At 39.1% G+C, this 21797-nt stretch overlaps 2 protein-coding genes across 3 annotated transcripts; both read left to right on the forward strand.

The window, feature by feature from the left end:
• Positions 1-1275: 1275 nt before the first annotated feature.
• LOC121962512 lies at positions 1276-7094 on the forward strand. The gene is made up of 7 exons (XM_042512771.1): positions 1276-1382; positions 2471-4367; positions 4501-4664; positions 4754-4977; positions 5707-5836; positions 5927-6027; positions 6518-7094. The coding sequence occupies exons 2-7, from the start codon at positions 2507-2509 to the stop codon at positions 6738-6740; spliced, it is 2703 nt and encodes a 900-aa protein (XP_042368705.1). The 5' UTR covers positions 1276-1382; positions 2471-2506; the 3' UTR covers positions 6741-7094.
• Positions 7095-7909: 815 nt separating this feature from the next.
• Positions 7910-20834, forward strand: ccdc149a (coiled-coil domain containing 149a). 2 transcript variants are annotated; one of them, XM_042511820.1, is made up of 13 exons: positions 7910-8037; positions 9200-9361; positions 9558-9596; positions 10260-10367; positions 10493-10609; positions 11041-11213; positions 11986-12058; positions 12218-12302; positions 12973-13117; positions 13359-13435; positions 14519-14551; positions 17793-17897; positions 19618-20834. In XM_042511820.1, exons 1-13 carry the CDS (start codon positions 7987-7989, stop codon positions 20169-20171), a joined length of 1722 nt encoding a protein of 573 aa, XP_042367754.1. In that variant the 5' UTR covers positions 7910-7986; the 3' UTR covers positions 20172-20834. The 2 variants fall into 2 exon arrangements, with proteins under 2 accessions (XP_042367754.1, XP_042367755.1); XM_042511821.1 differs by lacking the exon at positions 14519-14551.
• The last annotated feature ends 963 nt before the right edge of the window (positions 20835-21797 follow it).

The raw sequence follows: 21797 nt of genomic DNA on the forward strand, positions 1-21797 counted from the left end.
CTGTTCTTACTAATACTGAATGTTGACTTACAAGCGACAACATGTACATAAAAAAGGACTGCAATGCCACTACCTGTTTGTGACACAAAAACCTAAACAGATCTTTGCACTTACTTAAAAAAAAAATCAAACGTTACTGCAGCTTGCAAGAGCATGACATTCAAAAAAGGGTGTTTGCCAAATTCTTTTTGATGAACCTAACTAACTCTGAAGTCTAAAAGTTCTTGTACTCATTATGTGAATGGTATTGCAATTTTAAGAAAAAAAACAATGGAATATGCAAGCTTGACAACATGCAGATTCTTTTGTATGATTTTGTTTTAAGCATATTGAATGTTACTCTCAAAATATACTGTAAAGCTAATCATTTGCGTATCAAAATAAACATGCAAAAGTATGATTGTAAGAAGTGTTTTATGATTTATTGATCATATGGGAAATAATGGGAAACATTTTTTAACTGCCCTAACAAAGCCGTTGGGATCGTAAAGCTGCACCAATCAATATTTTTATGTTGATGTATCAAATGAAGAAAAACCAGTAGTGCGCACAACTCCAAAACAGACATAAAAAAAGGTGCACATTAGAGGCAAAAATCAGAAAAGATACCACCAGCTCTCATGAGACCTCACTCAGCAGTGCTAGCTTACCAAGGGACATTTCATATGATTGTGGCTTTTACTAAGTTGGCCAACTCTGGAGGGCCCATTCATTTTTTTTTAGGTTTTCTTCTTCTGAAATCAACCGTAGTCATACTTTACCACCATAAAACACATGATAATACTTTATACACTGTCATCACATGTGCATGTCTATATTACAATTACATTATATGTCTCTCTCCAATGAACTGGCACACTCTGGTATAAAAAAGCTTATACCTTGCCATTCAGCAAACTTTATATCAATATAGTATGTACTTTGCTGTTGATGTGATGAAGTCTCCTGCAAAGCTTCATACCAGAGCAGAATTACACACCTTTGCACTCTGAACCATTACCAGCGATGACCGTGTTATTCCCTTTCTGAACATAAAAATGTCTTTAAACTCCTGAAGGATATGACTGAGATGAGCATATTAAGATTTTTTATCAACTGAGATGTTTTTGCATTTTGACTTTGGATACTCGGCAGTCAGAGAACAATTTTCAAAGAGACTTTAGTAAGAAAAGGAACAACAAGCTATAAAAATAAACGGTACACGGCCTTCCTTCCTCCTGGCAAATTACATCCGGCCTGTGACTGTAAATGGGAGGAGCAGGAAAAAGAGAGAGGCAGAAACCATAGCAGAGGAAGTGTCAGAGAGTAACACAGAGAACCGACAGCACGTTAAGTGTTGATCGATATTATTCATACTGAAGCTGGTTCTTCACATCGACATTGTGAGTACCTAAATATCTACTATTTAGTTTAAGATGATAGCAGGGATTCTTCTGAGGGCAAGTGAATGAGAGGAGGTGAACGAGGGCGTGATTAACAGCTTTTGGAACACAGCTCAAAGTTATTTATCTGAAAAAATGCTCTGCGTGTTATCTCAGGAAACGCGCCCAGAGGCCGCCAAGTGTTTTCAGCTTTGGTGACACGGCTGACTATCATGGCAGTTTACATGACTTTCTACAGAACAGTTTGATATTATTATATATTATATATACTTACGCAAAGGAAGCCACACCTTGCCCTTATCGACTGCTTTAGACTTTGAACTTCCTCATTCAGGCTGGAAAGACGAGTGAACTATAAATGTACACAGCTGTGAAATTTCTATTTATTGGGCCATTTTTGCTTGTAGTAGGTACAAGGAATAAATACTGTCACTAAACAATCATTCATAATATACTCAACATTCATTCTGGCATCAAATAATATGTATTATGAACAACAGTAATTCTATACGGGTGTATTTCTCTTAAGCTAGCAGGCTGATGATTTTACAGTACTATTTTAAGGTGTGAAATACTGAAGTGACCTTAGTGAGATGGACCCTCGGTGAGCTGATGGAGTGAGTGAAAAACAATGGTCACCTCAGAGGTATTCAGAGGCTTTTAAACTAATCCATCCATGGTTTGGGGACAGTAAACTCTGGTTACACCAAAGAACACGAAGGCATAAATAAGCTGGTAAATAAGAAATAAAGGTGAAACAGTGAACCAAATTAAGCGTTGGTAGCACAACATAAATACACAGCGCTCCCATTGCAAAGTAATAGAAAAATGTGCTTGCCTCAGAAAATAATGTTTTGGTGGACATGGCCCAAGTTGTCTTCAAATTGCAGTTTTCCACCATCTGTACCCAACTAAATACAGTGGAGGTGAATGGAATTTTGTGGAATGGAGCTTGTCTAAGCACTGAAAAATTACACTTGAAAATAAAATATACATATGGACATCTAAAGACCTCGCTTGTCCACTTGTCAAAAGTTTAAAATGGAACCATATGAAATAACATCATAATCATGTCTCTTATTTTACAGTTCTTCTGACGCAAAGAAAAGAATATCACTTCAGCCATGGACAGTTTCTCTCTACACTCACGATTCAAAGTACCAGACCCACCAATAGAAACACATCCCATAATACAGAATATTATTGACGGCAACCTTGAGGAGCTCAAAAAGTTACTGAAGGACAACAAAATTAATGAATTATACCCATGCACAGAGTGCAGTGACTATATTACTCCACTGACTGCAGCTGTTGTAAATCACAACAGAGATATTTTTACTTTCCTTTTGGATCAAGGTGCAGACCCAAACGGGGCTTCCCAAAATGGCTTAGTACCTTTGTATTATGTCTCACAATCCAAAGCACCACTTCTTTTTGCAGAGAAACTGCTTGAAGCCAAAGCAGATCCAAATGGATGGATTCCACATTTCTTTGATATCAGTGGCAGAAAAAAACCTCCATTCACACCACTGCAAATTGCTGCCATCAGTGACAGAGAAGATGTTGTGAAAGTGCTCATTTCTGCTGGTGCTCGGGTAACATTGTTACCTGTTGCTTTTGATGACGATGATTATTATTATTATGATTCTGAGGATTATGAGAATGCTTTAATTCGCAATGAAAAAATATCGCAGGTGATTCATAACCTCGCATCGAAAGGAGATCAATTTTGCTCCAAAATCAGATATTTTTTGGACCTTGAAATTGCTCTGCCACGTACATCCATTGAAGAAGTGTTTCAAATGTTTGACAGCCACATGCTGCTGGAGGATCCTCGGAGCCATCTGACCATGATTGAAATCATTTTCAGTGTAACTACGGGAGGTGCAGAAATGTACCACCACAGATGTATCAAATGGCTTAAGGACACTGGAAATCTGAACACATACATTGAAGGTGCAGTCAGTCGTTTTCCTAACATTTCCGAGGAAGATCTACATCAGGCAATTGGTACTTTATATGCAGTTTTGTGCACTGTGGAAGAGTTTCCAAATGACCAAGCGCTGGCTATAATCCCCCAACTACTGAAGCAGCTTGAGAGAGAAGATGAAGAAGAGAGATACAGACCAGAGGGAGAAGAGAGACCTGGTATGTGTCTAGTTATTCTGCAAACTCTATTTGTGATGACACAGAGGACAAAAGGCAGAATTGGCTGGGATCTCAACTTTACTGAAACGTTATGCAAAACACTTGCTCCTTTTGCAAAGCAACCACGCTCTACTGACATTGAAATCTTCACCTATGGCATATTTGGAAATTTACTATCAGTTAAACATGCAGCCGACATCTTTGCAGCAGTGGGGATAACTTCAGTGTCAGAGGACATACTGACGACTGCAGAAATGAAAATGAATGACAAGCTGAAAGAAGTACTCAGACGACTGATAGATCATTTCAGCAAACCAAATGATGAACTTTCAGTAAAACGCGAACGGCTACAAGTCAGCAAGAGGTGGAGAGAAAAATTAGAGAGGCTTGTGAGCACAGATGAATGTAAGGTAACCAAAATTAGGAGCATGATTTATGTGAATGATGCCGAATTCCGCATAGCAAAGGGAAGTGATGGCACTGAAGTCTTCTTGGGGCTCAGAGATGACGGCACTGAAGTTGCTATTAAGAGAATGTCCAAATGCAACTATCAGGAGCTGAAGAATGAGGAGGGATTTCTACGACAGCCAGAACTCGATCATCAGTCTATTGTCCGATACGTTGATTTTGCAGAAGATGACAACTTTGGATATCTTGGCCTTCAACTCTGTGAATTCACCCTGGAAGAATATATTGAAAAAAATAAGGATGAAAAAAAAGATGGTGGTTTGCCAATGAAAAAACTTTCTTATGAGGTTCTGGAGAGTTTAAAGGTGCTTCATTGTCAAGATCCTCCAATTCTCCACCGAGATCTCAAACCGCAGAATGTTTTGATTGGTAAGGAAACTTAAAAATACAATGAAATGATGGAATTTTACTACAAAATATTCAAAGTATACAAGGAATTCAATTTATTCTCTACCATACATAATTTTGTTCACTGATTCAATTTACATCTTTTGTCCTGCAGATGTTACCAACAGGGCAAGATTAGCTGATTTTGGCATCAGCAGACGGTTACCTGTGGGCCAAACAACTTTGCGCACACGCAGTGCAGGAACAAAATGCTGGATGGCCAAGGAGACTTTAGAAGGAAGTGCTGACATACGATACAAGAGGAGCACTGACATACAGGTTAGTTTACGGCTACGCAAATATGTTTGTTAGAGAGGTGGTTGGGTGAAAAATCATTCAATAATCAAACTGCTTTGCTATCTTACAAGGTGGCAGGGATGCTGGTTTATTATATTCTCTCTGGGGGACACCATCCTTTCGGCGACATCCTTTTCAAATGTGAGAACAACATTCATGAAGGGAAGTACACTTTGGAGCATGTTCAAGATGTGGTGGCAAAGGATCTCATTGAGTGGATGATCAATGAAGAACCAAAGAACAGACCTAAAGTGGAACAATGCTTGAGTCATCCCTTCTTCTGGACTCCTGAAAGGTAAATGCTGATTGATTGATTGATTGATTGATTGATTGATTGATTGATTGAATGATTGATAGGTGGATTGTTTTCACCTTCGATGACCAATAGCCACAATTGCGGGTTGCTATTATAATCTCATCCAGGCTGCATCCCAATGCCTTTACCTCCAGCAGTTCCATATCTTTTGCATGTGTTTGTGGTCTCTGTGCAGTGAAGTGTGCAAACTTGCACGATGCACGTCATCAGTCTCATCTCAAATGCATTTCTGGTGTTTACTTCAGTTATGCAGGCAAGAACTAATGGGGGTAAAGTCGGACTGTAAAGAATTGAATAAGACTGAGAGTCAAACAGCCATGCTAGTTGTCTTTATGAGGCTTAACTTAGGCTCAGCAGTGCCTCTGGGCTAAATGTTAAGAACAGCATGCATCCACAGGTACAGGTGGAGACTGTGAAAGGGTGAACAGTCAGAGTATCACCCAAGTAATTAGGATTCATCCTCTGGGCACCACAGATATCTACCACATTTAATGGAAATCTTGATAGTTGTCAAAACATTTTGATAAAGTGATGTGTCAAGCTGCCGGTGGCTTAAGAGGTCAAGTCAGAAGATAACTGTAGATTTCACACTTTCCTTACAGTTTGTCTGTTGTGTTTTATTCAATCACTGCATGCATGATGCTTTGGCATGTAGAGAAATTCAAAGCATACCTGACCTCATCTATCCCAAATGATCCTTTTTTCCAGGAGCGTTGAATACTTGAGAAAGATTGGCAACAGGAAGGAGATGGAAAACTGTCGACAGGCTGACCAGAAACTGTTTTTTTTACTGGACGAATGTGCTGGAGATGGATCCTTCAAACAGTGGAAAAATAAGGTGCCTTTAAAAAATATGATAAAATAAAAACAACTTCAACTTTTGTATTCCTCAAATTCCAATGTGTGACAAACTATGTTGGTGTGGCAGTTTCCAGAAGAGTTGGTCCAGAAGATGGATTCCCAGAAGAAACCCTACCCTGACAACACGCTGGGATTACTGCGCTTCATACGGAACCTCCATGAGCATTAGTGAGTGAACGTGATGCAGGCCATAAAATGTCACTAAATAGCTATTTCTGCATAATTTATCAGCTCTGACACATCACTCTTTTAACATAGCATAGATTCATCTCAAAAAACAGTTATAAAATAACTAATTAATCTTAACACAGTGTTTTGATTAAATCAGTCAATATGAGATCAGATAGACTTTATTGTCCACCTTAGTGGAAATTTGTCTTTTGCTTCGCTTAAACACATTAAAGGTACATACAGCCTCATAACACAATAGCATAATTCACAATTAACAATGCACACATGTAAAATATACAAGATACAATAGTGCAAAAGGGCAGGTAGGAGCAACAAGTTCTATAAACAATAAAAGAGAGTACATCGTACAAAATAGTAGTGTTCCCACATACAATTATTCTTTGTTTATTGCCTGTATGGCATATTAAAAATACAACAAAGTCAATCACAATATATAAAGGTATAAAATATTCATTTTTGTTTGCAGTGCCAAAGATGCCGCTAAGGTTGATGTGATGACGTTGTTTCCTGATCTCTTTGGATGTGTTTACAAGTTTGCCAAGATCCAAGGGTGGAATTCAGAGACCCCCTTGAAGGAAATGTTTGAGAGAGAGGACATCACCACCAGGTTTACAATGATGTCCATGAGCTCCGAGGAGAAACTGAGTGTCCCAGTTCAAGAGTCTCAAACCAGTGACAGTAAACATTAAGGATGGCTGGCTTCTACTCAGGGGTCCCATGACAGTGGGACATGGAGCCTAAAATATTTCATCTAATATTTTATTTTGAAATTTGTTTTGCTACATTTTTTTCTGATCTCTTTATAATTGCAAGTAACACTATGAATTAAGGATTACACACACATTTTCACAGATTGATGCATCGATATTACCTGGAAAGACCCTGAAGTTGATAATACTTAGCCACTTCTTTATTTTGTACTTTGTTTTTACTATTTTAATACTGTTAATGCTGCTGTTATTTTTTATTATAGTACTTTTTGCTTCTTTTGTTCCATGATATCACTACATTATGTACGGGGAAAGAAAGTAAGGGAAATCATATAACAAACTGTAATATCAAATCATATGTTATTTTTATTCAAAATTAACAAAGCAGGAACAAATAATCAATGTTGACTTACAAGCTTCATAAAACAGTGCCGACACCTGTGCGTCACAAAAATCACAGCAGATCTTTGCGCAAAATGATAATAGTACATTTTAGGCTTCTGAGTTAGTTTACAGTTAAAATGCTTTTGCAAATATTATGGTGTTATTAAAAGTTATACAAAGGTAAATGTTTTCTTTTTAAGAATGATCTTGTAAATTTGCAGAACAATATAATATGCAAGCCTTATAAAATTCAGATTTTCTTTTTTGTGTGTTTTTATTTTTGACATTTGAACTTTTTCCTCAATTTTACTGTCCATTTAAACTTGAGTATCCAAAATAAAAATCTTTAAAAAAAAAAATACAAATTTGATCCTAAGATGTGTATTATCATGTTTAATGCTGTGGTTTCAGCACACTCGTAAAAGATCAAGTCTCCTCTCTCAATGCAACCAGCATGTCAATATCGTATGTACTGTAATACTGACGTAAAATTGGGGCTGTATATAAAAAAATGTTTATATACAGCGTATGGCTCAAACTGACACGTTTCGTGCTTTTATTGTGAAGAAAACCTTTTTGATGGTTTGGGCTATGTTATTTTTGATTTTTAACAATTATTTCAATTTACTCAATTTTTATGCTCAAAAACATATTTCTTTTAATGATAATTTTATTGTCAAGCTTTTACCGGAAGTTGTGTGTTTTTTCTGCGCGTGACTTGACGGCAGAGCCCAAAAAAGTGACGTTGCATGATAAACAAACGGAGGAGAGGCAGCTGGGACGGAGGCAGAGCAGACAGGCAGCGGCGCGTCCTGACATTTAGTGAGAAATATTTCGGATCATGCAGACTTCCAAGAGGAGCGAGAGTGACTGGCAGGGGCTTGTCAGCGAGGTGAGTGTGAGGCGGAGACCGTGAACAGCTGTTGCAGAGACGGGCTGATTTTACGGAAGCTCCCTTGACCATATGGAACGACGAGCTGCGGTGTTTCGTCTCGGTTTAGACCAAGAAGCTAATTATCACCACACGGAAACCCCTAAGGTTACTTTTTCTGCTTCTGCTAGATAAACTAAAGATTCATTGAAGAGGTAAGCTAGCATGCTATTCTGTTAGGCCGACAGCATCACTCTTGGGTTGGACACTCCTGCCCACCTCTTAAACACGCATGGTGCTATTTATGCGAGATGTCAGACACCTGTGGGACTACATTTATGTGATGATATTACTATAATACAAGTACTAAACCCTACTGTGTAAGATTCAGCCTGTAGTGGTGTGATAATCTGAAATGAAAACATTTGAAAACGTAAGTATGCCTATAACTGAATACACAAAAATGTATGAAACGTAAGGGACTGTTTGTTATTTATAAGGAGGAGGAAGAGGGTGCAAAACGGGGAATGCACTTAAGGTATTTTTTAAGCACTGGGAGCTATGGATTTTGATTTGGCTTAGGGTAGGGACATTTAACTTTAAATGTTTTTAGTAGGAAAAAGTAAAGTAGGAATTTCTTGCTAATTCTGGGGTGATTTCCTCATGTTTTTGAAAAAAAGCAAGCCAATTTGCTCAGGTTTCAAAGGGTTAAATATTAGGTGTAGCTCTATATAAGGCAAGAGCATGGTTGAGCTACAAACCAGACAAGCTTTACTACACTGCTACTGCACATTCAGCTCCATGGTGGCAGCTGCTATTTCATTTGGCTATGGGCTGGTGCTAACAGGGTTTACTCTGTTCCTTCTGCTGCATCTTATCTACACCTTTAACACTTGGCTCCCGTGTGTGTTTTTCCACTTGTAGCAAACTGATCTGACTCGGTATCATTTGTACAGTTAAGTCATTTGACCACTTTACATCCCAGGAAAAGGAAATATAGAGACAAGAAAAACCTAGATGGCGTGGTCGGGTTCATGAAAGATGGGTGTTGTGTATGTGTATGTTATACATATAAGTTATATACAGATGTACTCCTGTAGTTCTGGAATGAACACATAGATCTAGATGCATCTTATAATGCGACTGCTCTCTGTTTTGTCCATGTGTACGGTGTTTCTTATAGTTCCTGGTGTGTAAACGCAAGCTGGAGAGTAAGAAAGAGGCCCTGCTCATTCTGTCCAAGGAGCTGGACACCTGTCAGCAGGAAAGAGACCAGTACAAGCTGATGGCCAACCAGCTGAGGGAGCGCCACCAGGGACTCAAGAAAAAGTACAGGGAACTAATTGTGAGTGGTTCAAACCTTCAAGGTGATGTTTGTTTGTCTGTGTGCACAGTGTTGTTTTTGCAAGGTCTTTGAAACTTCTTAGTACTTACTGATGGAGCTGTCAGTCTATTAAATGAGAACAGTATGCATGGTTTTATATTCGAACTGTATCCATGACAAAGAATATTTTAATCATGCAACTCTTTTCATATTTTAGGATGGTGATCCCTCTTTGCCACCAGAAAAACGCAATCAAGTAAGTCGTGGTCGATGTGGTTGTTATTGGATCAACATCAGTTTTCTTGTGCTGTGTTCAGACGCCTTTTACGAGCAGTTTAACCCTTTTCAATCTGAAGGTAAATTGGTTTGATAACTTTTGAAGTAAAAAAAGCAGTGAGCAACTTGGCAATAAATGTGATGTAAATTTACAAGAAATTGACAAGAAACTGACCTGTGAACTTTTTTTAAGTGGGGGGAAAAAAACCTCAATAAAAAAAAATAGATTGTTATTTCTGATCAATATATATTTAAAATTCCAGAAATGTATAATAAATATAACATATAAAAATGTATAATATGTATTTTTCAAATTTCAGCACTTTTTGTGGCATTTCTTTCTTTCTTTGTTTCTTTCTTTCTTTCTTTCTTTCTTTCTTTCTTACTTACTCTTTTCTTTCTTTTTCTTATTTTCAGGTAATTTTCTGGTAACCTTTCACTGATTTCTTGCTATTTTTTTTGGCCATGTCTCGCTATGTTTTCCAAGAAGTCAAACCAATTTGCTAAGGTTTCAATTTTTTTATTTAATGGGTTTTATTAATAGATTCAGACCTTCTCATTGACAGATCGAGTGGCCGGTCCCCAGCAGCCCAAATTTTTGACTGCTCACTTCATTCGCTCTTTGTCTTCGCTTTCTCCTCAGGTGAACCTGGCTCAGCTGTTGAGAGACTCGAGGGAACGAGTGAAGCAGCTTGCCGAGGAGGTGAAGGAGCTGACTCAGAGACTTACAGAGGCCCAGGGGGATAACAAGGTAGCAGCACATATAAACTTACATGCACTTAAAATGGCATTCATGTAACAGGAGCCCTCACTCAATCTGGTGGATGAGTAGATGAGTTTGTGAACTGTAGTGATTTAACATCTTTCTTTCTACAGCTCCTCAGAATGACCATTACTCGCCAGAGGCTGGGGGATGAGGAAGTGGGGGCACGCCATTTCCCCGCCCATGAACGTGAGGATCTAGTTCACCAGCTGGAGAGAGCAGGGCTACAGGTTCATGCATTTCCTATTTTGTCATCATCAACCAAAACCAAGAAAACCATCTCAAAATTTTGATTCTTTCACGTCACATTCACACATGTGCAATGGAGTTGTAGTGACATTTGGTCACAGGGGAATTTTCAAAACAAAAGCTTTTCTCAGCTCACCGCTTTGTTTTTGATCCCAAAATGAGCCTGTTTTTGTTATTTACAAAGTGTATCAAAGTTTACAAAGTCCACAATTGAATCTGCTTGAGTAGAGCTACTTACTCAGTTGAAAACAGTCGATGTGGTTTCACAGTGGAGAACTCCTAAGTTGCTGATTGCTGAAAACAACTTACGCTTTCTCAGCAAACTCTACCTAACAACTTTAACTTTAACAAAACTTTAAAATATATTTCAGTGGCTTCTCTCACAGTTTTTGCCTGTCTGCCTTTATTCTAGATAGAGGAGATGGAGCACAACATGAAGGCTCTGACAGACGAGTTGCAGGATGTGAAGTCGGAGCGTGGTGTGTTCAGGGAGAAGGCCTACCGCCTCAACGTGGAGCTCAACCACATCTTGGGCAACCGTGAGGCACGCATCATTGATGTGGATGCCCTCTGCATGGAGAACAGGCAAGTGGGAGAAAGAAGCAGATATCTGGTACACCTCTCATGGTCACATTGTGGCTTTCTCAGTCTTCAGTGAATTTTCTGGAGAGGTCATGCGTTTGTTACAAGCTGCAGGTTCTTCAGGAATTGCTTTAAGTCTTATATTGTTTGTTTTTTTAATCAGTTTATTTGCTCATAATTTAGTAGTGCATTTAGAGTAGTAATCTAAAATTGCAATATTTTGTGTGTGTGTGTGTTTGAAACATAATTCGGTTCTGAACAGGTGAAGCCAGTACTGATTTTTTTTGCTAAATAAAGTGAAATTTTTTTTTAAAAAACTGTGGACAGACCAAAGGCTGAGTTACATAATCTTTGTCACACTTTGTGGTGTAGCTGCACCTTTTATCATCCACATTTTTGTGATACTTACTATTGGTGAAGTTATGACTGACAATGCAACATCACCTATATCCATTTACTTTTAATGATGTTTAGTAACTGTGGGGAGTCCTTTTTCACTTCCTTTACTGAGATCAAACCATAACACTGATTCATTTCAGACTAATAACTATTGTTAAAATGATCATGAGGCAAGGTTTACAGGAATAAAACATTAGTAAATATTGCATGCTTGAACGTAATTGAAAAGTTTTTATAAGTTTCATAGATAAATCAGGATTGTCTCAGCTTTAAAATAAAACTGTTACTTTTTTTGTTTTGCATGCAACCTGCACCTCATCAATCTTTTGACGGGCTTGGACTCTTCTGTTTGTGCTTGTGATTGCTGTTGCTGTAGGTATTTGCATGAGCGTTTCAGCCAACTACAAGAGGAGGTGAACCTGCTGAAATCCAACATCATGAAATACAAGGTACAGACAGAGAGACTCTGATTTATGCATCTTGAAAAATCATTTGACTTCACCTAATTTGTATTGGTATTGATATGCACAAAGCGTAAAACTTTTATTTAAAGTGTTCATCAAAGGTGGCAGGACGAGCTTTATCTTTTTGTTCTTCCCTTCACGCAGACAGCTCTTGAGAGGCGGAAAAACTCCAGCACATATGGGAAATCAAACAGCAGTCCCCTCACTGGAGTCCTCTCAGCCAAACAAGGTGAAAACACAAACTGTTTGGCTCACTTTAAATTCCCTTTAAACTCCAACATAAATAGACACCAGAACAGCTGATCTGGAAAGGGTTAAAGGCCAGGGAAATATACCTCTTACGGTATGTGAGGTAGTTTTTGATAAGATAAACTCTGCAGCTGAATCCCGCTTAAGTATAACAAAACAGTTTCGTAAAACACCTTTGTCTCATTGCATTATTTAATAACTCCATTTTTGCCGATCCTTCAAGCCAGCGCCTGGACACCAGCTGGGTTACTAATTGTATTCTGAGTGGTAGAGAGCACCACTGGCAGGGAAATGAGCATGCCAAGATGACTGACAGTTGCTGGCAGAAGCAGCACAGTAGGCTCCAGAGTTAAAGTTAGGAGTGTCTCTAGTAGACAGCTGTTTCAACCTCTCCATCTCCGTCTTGCTTTTTGTCATGCTGTTTTCCCCCGTCTCATGTTAAATCGCCCTCTCTTTTTTATATTTTTTGTGAAAGTTTTATTGGTGTATTATTTGCAGGTTGTAGGTGACTACCCAATGTTATTTTGGATGCTGGCTTTAAACAAAAATAGCTTACTTCTTACTTCTTACTTATTTTTCTCCCCTTCCTACCTGTCTTTCTTTTATCTACTTCACCCATATTTTTTGTCTCCCTCCACTATAATAAACAGTCCAGGAGATGCTTTTGGAGGAGCAGGGCTGCAGTCTGCCAGCCACACCTCAGTCCATCTCGGACCTCAAGTCCCTGGCTACAGCTCTCCTAGAGACCATCCACGAGAAGAACCTGGTCATCCAGCACCAGAGACACACCAACAGGTAATGAAATGCTACATTGCTATGATGTCAGAGGAACTTTCACCTGCTCCTCCACTGGCTGCAAGGACCTTTTTTCAGAAAGCTGACCTCCCCTGTCCTACTGGCACATTTACAATGTTTGCATACCTGTTCTGAGAATCCTCCTCCACCTCCAAGGCAAACACTGAGCTGTGACACAGGAATACGCACAAACACTGTTTATTAGTACCAAGTAACCTGACTCATTGTACGTGCTCTGCAGGATCCTTGGGAACAGAGTGGCAGATTTGGAAAAGAAGCTGAAGACGTTGGAGGTTTCAGGACTGTGGAGTCTTCCAGGTGGGTCTGTGTTAAAGCTTCCACCAAAAAACAAAAAACACGATATTTAAGCTGTACCATATTGGAGTCTCCGTATTTAAGTCTTGAAATGATTTCTGTATGTTTTAATATAACATCAAACACGGTATTAAACTGTTAGGGAGTAACAACAGTCCAAAAGTTTTTTACCCCCTCTCTTTTAATTTTGTTTTTTCTTAATTTTACTTTTACAAAATAACAAAGCAAACAACCTAAAAGTATTTTTATGGCTCTTATCAAAATTCCATTTAGTGCAGCTTTTTCCTTTTCAACAATAAAGAAGCTAAAGTGTATCTTTAGAAATAGCTGTCAAATTAGCTCAGTGAAGCGTTGTTATAAAAGTGCAGAACACTATACATGAGTATTGTAATCATAGTTTCACTCCACAGTCTTGTTACGTTACATTTTTTGTAGTTTCTGTCCTAAAATAGTAAATGGAGTACTGTGATGCTCGAACATCCCCGACCTTAACATAGTTAATCTTTGAGCTTGGGGAAAGATATCAAGTATCAAGTCAAAAGTATCAGGGAGAAGTCATAAGTCTTTGATTTGTCACAGCGAGTCTAAAGTCATCAAATTTGAGACTCAAGTCTGATTCGAGTCTCATGGGACCTGAGTCCACACCTCTGGTACTCAACATAAAAGAGAACCTGCAGCTGTACCACACCATTGGTAAACATCACCATGTGACTGTGGGAGTGTGTGTGGGTGTGTGTGCTTAAACAAAGTAAAAGTAAAAATTAAAAAAGGTTAAACAGTATCAACTAATTAAATTGTGGTACACTGTGCCACATCTGTACATTTACAATTAAGAATTTATTCTAGAAATTTGAGAAGAAAATGTTTTTTCTGCATTTATCTTCTCATACATCGCTCGTGAATTATTGTTTTATCATTTATATTTTTTGGTAAAATAAACAACAACAAACTTTTCTCTCATTGTTCTAACTAGCAAACTGCCTTAAACCAAATTCCCCTCTCTTTTTTAAAAAAATAGAAATACATTAATGAGGTTTGATGTCCATAATGTTGTGTGTCTTTCTCTCTTCTCTGGCTGCATCTCAGGCTTGACCTACCGCATATCCGTGGGAATTGGGAGTATGTATTCCTTTCGCCCCACTTAGCCCATCCATGCCCTCCACTATGTCATGCCAGGACAAATCTGGGCAAATGCCCAGAAAGCGTGTCACCTCATGCCCACCATTTACTATGTGTCGACTCCACTGACCACCCGCTCATGTTGTGTCTGTTCATTATACCAGTGACTGGAGCAGAATGCCTGAATATCACACACAGGGGGAAAAAATACTTTTTAAATGTTGGGGTTAGGCTTCATTTAAGGGCGGGAGATACCTTTTGAAGGCAGAACAGTGCTGTTTTCAAGGTCTTTTTTAAAATGTGCTCAGATTGTCTCTGGCAAAAATCATAAATCCTGTGAGAGCAAGCCTGAAGCCTGTCTTATCGTGGAGTGATTTATGATGCTGAGTGTGTAGTCAGACTAAAGAGAATTAAGATTGATTAACAGAACAAGCTATTTTTTCTTAGACTTTGATCCAAAGAAAGTTTTTGGGGTGAAAATAAGAGTGAAAATGAATCATAAAATATGCTTTTGACATTGCCTTTGACACTGCCTATATTGTTTTTAAATTCTTGTCATTATAGTTGAGAAAAGACCCCTAAATCTTAGGTGCCAAATCAGGAAAACCATGTATATAATCATTTTATATATATGTTATATTATATTGTCATTTTTACTGCAGCAAAATGTTTCTAGTAGACTGAAAAAGCAATTGATTATATTAATCTAGTAGGCTAACAAAAGTTAATTTGTATTTGTAATATTAATACTTTATATTAAGAAAATGATGCTTGGCATCTGTGAAAGAATACAATATTGACACATAAAATATTGTGATACTATGATGTATCGATTTTTTTTCCTAGCATAAACCCAGACTATTTTTACATGTACTGTATCCATAGCAGCCCTTACATTTACACAAAAACACAAGACAGCGGCCAGCTGTTCCCCTTTAATCAAACCTCATCCTCAGAGCAGCAAAACCAAAATAAAAAAATGTAACAATCTATTAAATATAAACAACATTAAAAATTAGTATCCTAAACTGCGTTTGCAGCCTGGAAATAATTTACAAATGCAACCAGGAGACAATACAGTACACGAAGAAAATAGTTCCCCCGTTTCTCCACTGGAGGGAAATGTTGTGCCGTGTATGAGGCAGGCTGCAAGGTGGAGGGGCTGCCGCTGGATGGAGGTGCCCTGTCATGAGACCGTCATTCTCACCGCCATAAAACTGACAAGCATCCATTACTGAAAATGATTGCCCACATTACAAACACATTTAGGGGAATGTGCCGTTATTAGGGAATTTGTAGGCGAGGGCCCAGAGTGCCTGACGACCGCGCTGTCCACCACAGTTACGGAGACAGAAATATAGAGAGAGATGTGAGCGTCTGTGGCCTTGATGTGATATGAAGTTGGGCTGATGGATATTAAAGGCAAACAGGATAGGATGGAGGGCCTTGGCTGCCTATCTGAGGCCCGGAGATCACTAGAGGTGACTACGTTGTCTCCGTATGAGAAAGAGCCAAAAACAATAACAATGACATAGATGCGGGGAGTCAGATAAAGTTGTGATTGATGGATCCCCACCAGTCTGACAGTCCCCCCCCCCCCCATGGTGAATGAGTGCAAGCCGAAATGTTACACAGAAAGTGAAAGCCTGTCAGCGTGCATCAGCTATTGAGAAGACAGAGGTGGATACAGAATGCACTCAGTTTTGGTCCAGTGACAGACTTTTTCCAGTTAAAAGGAAGGCATTTCCTTGTCACTCTTGAGCTAGACAGCCCTGCATCTCAGTGTAGGGTTTAACTGTCTGACTACTTGACAGTCATTGTTTCTCTCCTTATTGGTGATATAGAGTGTGAGATCTGGTATGTTGGAGTATCATATAATGCAGAGGAACCTGTCATCTTTTCACGATGGGTGTATATACAGTATGTTGCATGTGAGAGAGAGAGAGAGAGAGAAGGGGAGATGGTTAGATGGCTGGAGCGGCGGCTGTCAGTGTGGTTGAAAGGAAGTCACCGGGACCTTCTGCTTCCTCTTTAGTGCTGCCTGGCTCCAGGCTGCCCAACTTTGCAGCAGGAATAAATAGGGGTGTAAATCACCAGTTTCTCCATGATAAGATATTATATCGATTTTTTTGGCCATCAAACAATATTTGCTGATATCACAAAATCTGCCACAGTACAATTTTGATTCAATTCAGGGGGCTGCAATCGATATTAGACAATATCAAATGCTCATTTAACACAATCCGTTGCAGATAATTTTCAGTACATTTTTTTGTCACTTTTTTCTGTTTTGTTTTGTTTTTTAGCAGTTTGTGAGACATTTCATGCCAAGTTGCTGATTTCATTCTTTCCCCCATTTTTGAAAGAAATCAAACCGATTTGTTCACGTTTCAAAGGTATAAATACTTGTTAAAGGTGTCTGAACGTAGCACAAGAAAAGTGATGCTGATCCAGGTTTGAAAGGGTGAAGGGTGCATGCATGTTTGTGCCAGATTTCATGGCAGTCCATCCAATAGTTGTTGAGATATGACAATCAAAACAATCTGACATTATGAGGAAAATCACAAAAGAGGAACTTTTTAGACAACCAGCAACTTTGTTGCTTTTCTTGATGCTCCGGTTGGTCCGCAGAAGCCTCAGGATCCCAACAGCCGCCGCCCCACGCTATCACTCACTGTGCCCACATCATTGTCAGCACTGAGCATCCATAACAATATGGACTGCATTCATAACAATATGGTCTCCGTTCACCATTCATGATTCTCACGCATGGCGTCACCCAGCCATCCATTTTCTCATTCTTCTGTTTGTTTTTGTGCCTCACACTTGAATGGTCAGAGAAACAGGCCTATTCACAGCGTTTCTGTGAAGGCTGATGTGCACACTTACAGTCTCATGTGTATGCATGTGTCTATGTGAATAGAGTTTTGTGTGTGTGTTTGTGATGTCTGGTTTATAGTGCACAGTCTCCTATGAGTAGCATATGGTGTCAGCCTAAGAGGCGTGCAGCCATCACTAATGAAGACAGATGACAGGGAACTGAAGCCACTTCCTGTGAGCACTGCAATGCATACATGCGTGTATGTTTTGTACGCACAGCACAGCATTATATATGTGCTTGGACGGGCTCCATCTAATCCTGACATGCCCAAAACTCTTTATACCACTTGCATTGTCTTTTTGTTGTCACTTGGATGTGAAAGTAACAGGAAGTGTTTGTTTCTTGATGGCGGTCTTACAGGGACACGAGACAATAGTGCAGTGAATGAAAAACTTCAACCGGAGCTTCATCCAACACGTGCCGCATCACAGCCAATCATGCAGGCCGGGGTGCAGCCACACAAAGGTGAGTGTGTAATTGTGTGTCGCTGGCGTCTCCAGCAAATGATAAGAGAACCCACAGCTATCGACATAAGCATTGTAATTAGCCACAGCGTGCTAAACACTCCGTCTCTTCCATGTTTAACGTAAGTCCTTTCCCTTCCCGCCTCCACTCCTGTCTGCTTCTCATTGGTGCAAGCTGCCCAAATGCCATGGCATTTTGGAAATGTGAAGCAAATTCTCGCCCGCTGACATTCAGAAACTTCTGCCGTGTTCTCTTTTGAAAGGGGATGGGGGACGAGGGGCCATAAATATGGATGCCAGTTCAAGTAATGTTGCTTTCTTCCTGTGTGTTTTTGCATGTGTGTGAGTGTGTGTGGGAAAAGGTGGCTGGGACTCTATGTGCAGTCTTTAACCTTTTTGCCTGCACATTCCACAAATATGGGTCAGTAATCCCCAAAGTGAGAGCATATTTTGGTGAAGAAGCAGAACTAAGCTGTTGCTATTGCCGAGATGCTGGGCGTCACACTTGTCTTGCGTCCCCTTGTCTGGGGCACTGCTGCTATATTTAGCCTGTTGCCATGGAAGCACTTCAGTCACATAAGTAATTGAAATAACTTTCTACATTGACACAGTGGTCCAAAAGAGGAAAGTTTTACTTATGTTTTCTTTTAAAAGTGTTTTTTTTTCATCATAGCTTAATTTTCTCTCATAAAAGAGATCTAAAATAAGTTATTTACAGATGGATTGGGATGACATTAGGCTTTTGTCTATCAGCTCCCTTAGTTTGTTCTAGCGATTCAATTGTTTGCTGCAACATCAGCTCAATTCTTTATACTTAATAAATAATAATAATAACTTTTGTTGTACTATCATTTTTTTGTGTGTTTGTTTTTATTTGTGTTTGCTGCTAAAAATGCATTGTAAACTCGGGCTAAAATGCTGCCACTCAGGTTGAGTTCCTTACCTGTGGTATTATTATTATTAGGAGTATTATACAGTAGAAGTGATAGAATTATTCAATAGACAGAAAATGAATCTGCAACAATGTTTATAATCAATTTGTATTTTAAGTAGGGTTGCAAATCATTAGTAATTTCCATAATCAATTATTTGCAAAATTAAAGTTAAAATTCAAACCTCACAGCAACATATTGCATATACTTTGATGACATTGCATGGCCTATCAATTGATTGATTACATTTCACATGTTCAATTAAATTCTTAATGACCAATTAATCGATCACTGTTTGTCATCGCCCCTAATTTTATGTTGTTTATCGAGCTAAAATGCTGATGCTCCAGGTTCTCAGATGTGAGAAGTGTCATTTCAAATAAAAAAAAGGGCTTTCACTTGTTTGTCAAACAAAACAAGCGATTTGAAGATGTCAGCTATGTCACTGGGCAGTTGTAATTGGCCTTTTACTGTTTTCTGACATTTTTTTAGACTAAATTTATAGATCAATTTAAAAAAAAAGATCACTTGATTTATCAACAGTGAATATAATTATTTTCAAAGCAGCAGCCAAAGTAGTTGTAGTAGTAGGTATTAATGTGTTGTTATTGGCAGCGCTGTTTCTGGTAGCTCTGATGTTACCAGCGAACACAAATGAGCTGCCATCTCACTTCATAAGTCCTTCAGAGGAACAGATTTGGGGCAGAAGCACTTGTTTTCTGATGTAAGTATGGCCTCAGATCAAGTTAGTAATTAAAATGACCAGTTGTCTCGTCTTCCCTCTCCCAGTTGTGTCAGACGACAGAAGTTCACATGAATCATCGTGGGAACGCCACACCGCTGGCAGCGACCTTGGCACAGATGGCGTCAGCAGGGAAGACGCACCTGCACTGCTCAACAACCTGGAGCCTCTAGTGGGGGCAGAGACGAATGGGATTGACGGGGTAGGGGGAGAAATCGTGACCCTGACGGAAGACAGTGCCGCCTTAGAGCTGGAAGAGGGACGGAGTCCGGTGGAAGAGGCTGGGCATGAGGTAGAGGGAGTCGAGGATGAAGAACTAGGTTCCACGGTGGAGGAAGGAGAGGAGGCAGCTCTGGCGTTGGGAGTCACGCCCACAGAATCAGACCTTCCATGGCTTCCAATTATACAAGCCTCTGTGGATCATGCAGAGGTGGGTCAGCAGTCCTGCGAATCTCAGGACGATGTGTCAAATTGTGTACCCGAACATGGAGAAGCCTCAGTATCAATTCCAGAGAACCAGAATTCACAGGAGTCAAATACAGGGGACTGGGACGTTGTGGATCTGCGCAGTGACGCTTGTCATAGTGACAACTTAGCATGATCAGATGTTAGCCAAAGATTTATTTAAATCATTCTTATTGGTAATTGCATTAATCAGCCCTAGTTGCATTCACACAGCTTGGCCACTGCTCACTCACACCCTTCTCTAGCAGCTCTGTTTTAGTCAATGAAACGGAGAGAAAACAACTTTTCAGCCATTGCTGACGGAGCCGGAGGTGCACTTTCTATCTCGACAGGCTTGTTGCTGCAAAGGAACAGGCAATCTTGAAATCGATGGAGTTGCAAACTTCATGCCCTACAGGGAGAGTTTAGCTAGGAAAATAACAAATATGGCAGCCTCAACTCCTGCGCCCCATATTCCCTTCTTCCTTTCCCCTGCGATAAGATAATCCCAATTGTTTGCTTTCTTCTTCTTCCTAAGGGATACCAGTATACAGAGTGCTGCATTTTGTTGTTACTCTCACAGGGGCTCCTAACTGGCTGAACTTGTAATGAATGTGTTGTACATATGTGTAAATGAATAATCTTAATATTTTAGATTCTATTGATGTATGTTCATCTGAATGGGTGAATCTTACTAATCGGTGAGTTTTAATTTTTCCTTATTTCTATTTATTTAGAAGTTAACATTTGGATGAGATGACATGTGCCTTATGTGTGGAAATATATACTGATATTTATTAATATAAATGCATAAATCAGCTGTATGGCCTGCCTTGAAGTTGGTCTTTTCCAACATATACACAACAAAAAAAAAATCTGATTTGTCCAGTGGAGGGGTACTTAAACTACAGGGTTTATTTGGAAGGATTGTGGATAAGCTCAAGTAATTAGGACATATTAGACAAAAAAATAAATAAATAAAAGTTCCGGATTAATGCACACCTCAGAAAAAAGGACTGGTCAATTGCACAGGGCAAGTAAAATGTCAGTAGCTGCAGAGAGGAGTGAGCTGTCTCACTTTCCTATCTCTGTTGGGAGTCATATGAGCAGTATTAATCAGGCCCCTGCAAGAAAATGGATACAGATAAAGAGACAGTTAACGAGCTGAAGCACGAGTGTTTAAATGATCCTGAAAACAGGAGTTTAGTTGGGTGGCGTTAGAGGTTGTTTGTGAAAAAAAGATTAGCCTAATTAATAAAAAAAAGATATTGTTGGACCTTGAGAAATTTAGTTAAAACAGTCAGATTAAAGAAATAGATAAATGATAAAATAGCTAGCTTCGCAGTCCCCCAAGATTTTGTTGGCTTTTTTTTATTGTTTTGTCCTAAAATGCATAATTTCACAGCAGCTTTTCTAAAAAAAAAAAAAAAATAGACATGTGTTGCTAAGGTTTTTATTTGTCATTGAAATTGCATGAGCAAGTGGCAATTGCATAAATAGTTGTCATTATTTTGTGTAATTCATAAAAAAATAAGGCCACTTGTTCCAGTGAGAATAAATCTGCACTGTTCTGAGTTTCTAATTTATACCACACTAACATCCCCATTATCCATGCATATTTAATCTAATTTACCTTAAACACTCTCAACACGTGCAATAGATCTGGATGCAACAGCCTTCAGAATTTGTCGATCAATGTTGTTAGTATTCCGTCACAATGTAGCATAAAGTGGATTTGCCTTGCATGGTCTGGTTAATGGTCTTTAGTCTTTAATTTTTTATG

The sequence above is a fragment of the Plectropomus leopardus genome, chromosome 23, assembly GCF_008729295.1.
Source record: "Plectropomus leopardus isolate mb chromosome 23, YSFRI_Pleo_2.0, whole genome shotgun sequence".
Taxonomy (NCBI): domain Eukaryota; kingdom Metazoa; phylum Chordata; class Actinopteri; order Perciformes; family Serranidae; genus Plectropomus; species Plectropomus leopardus.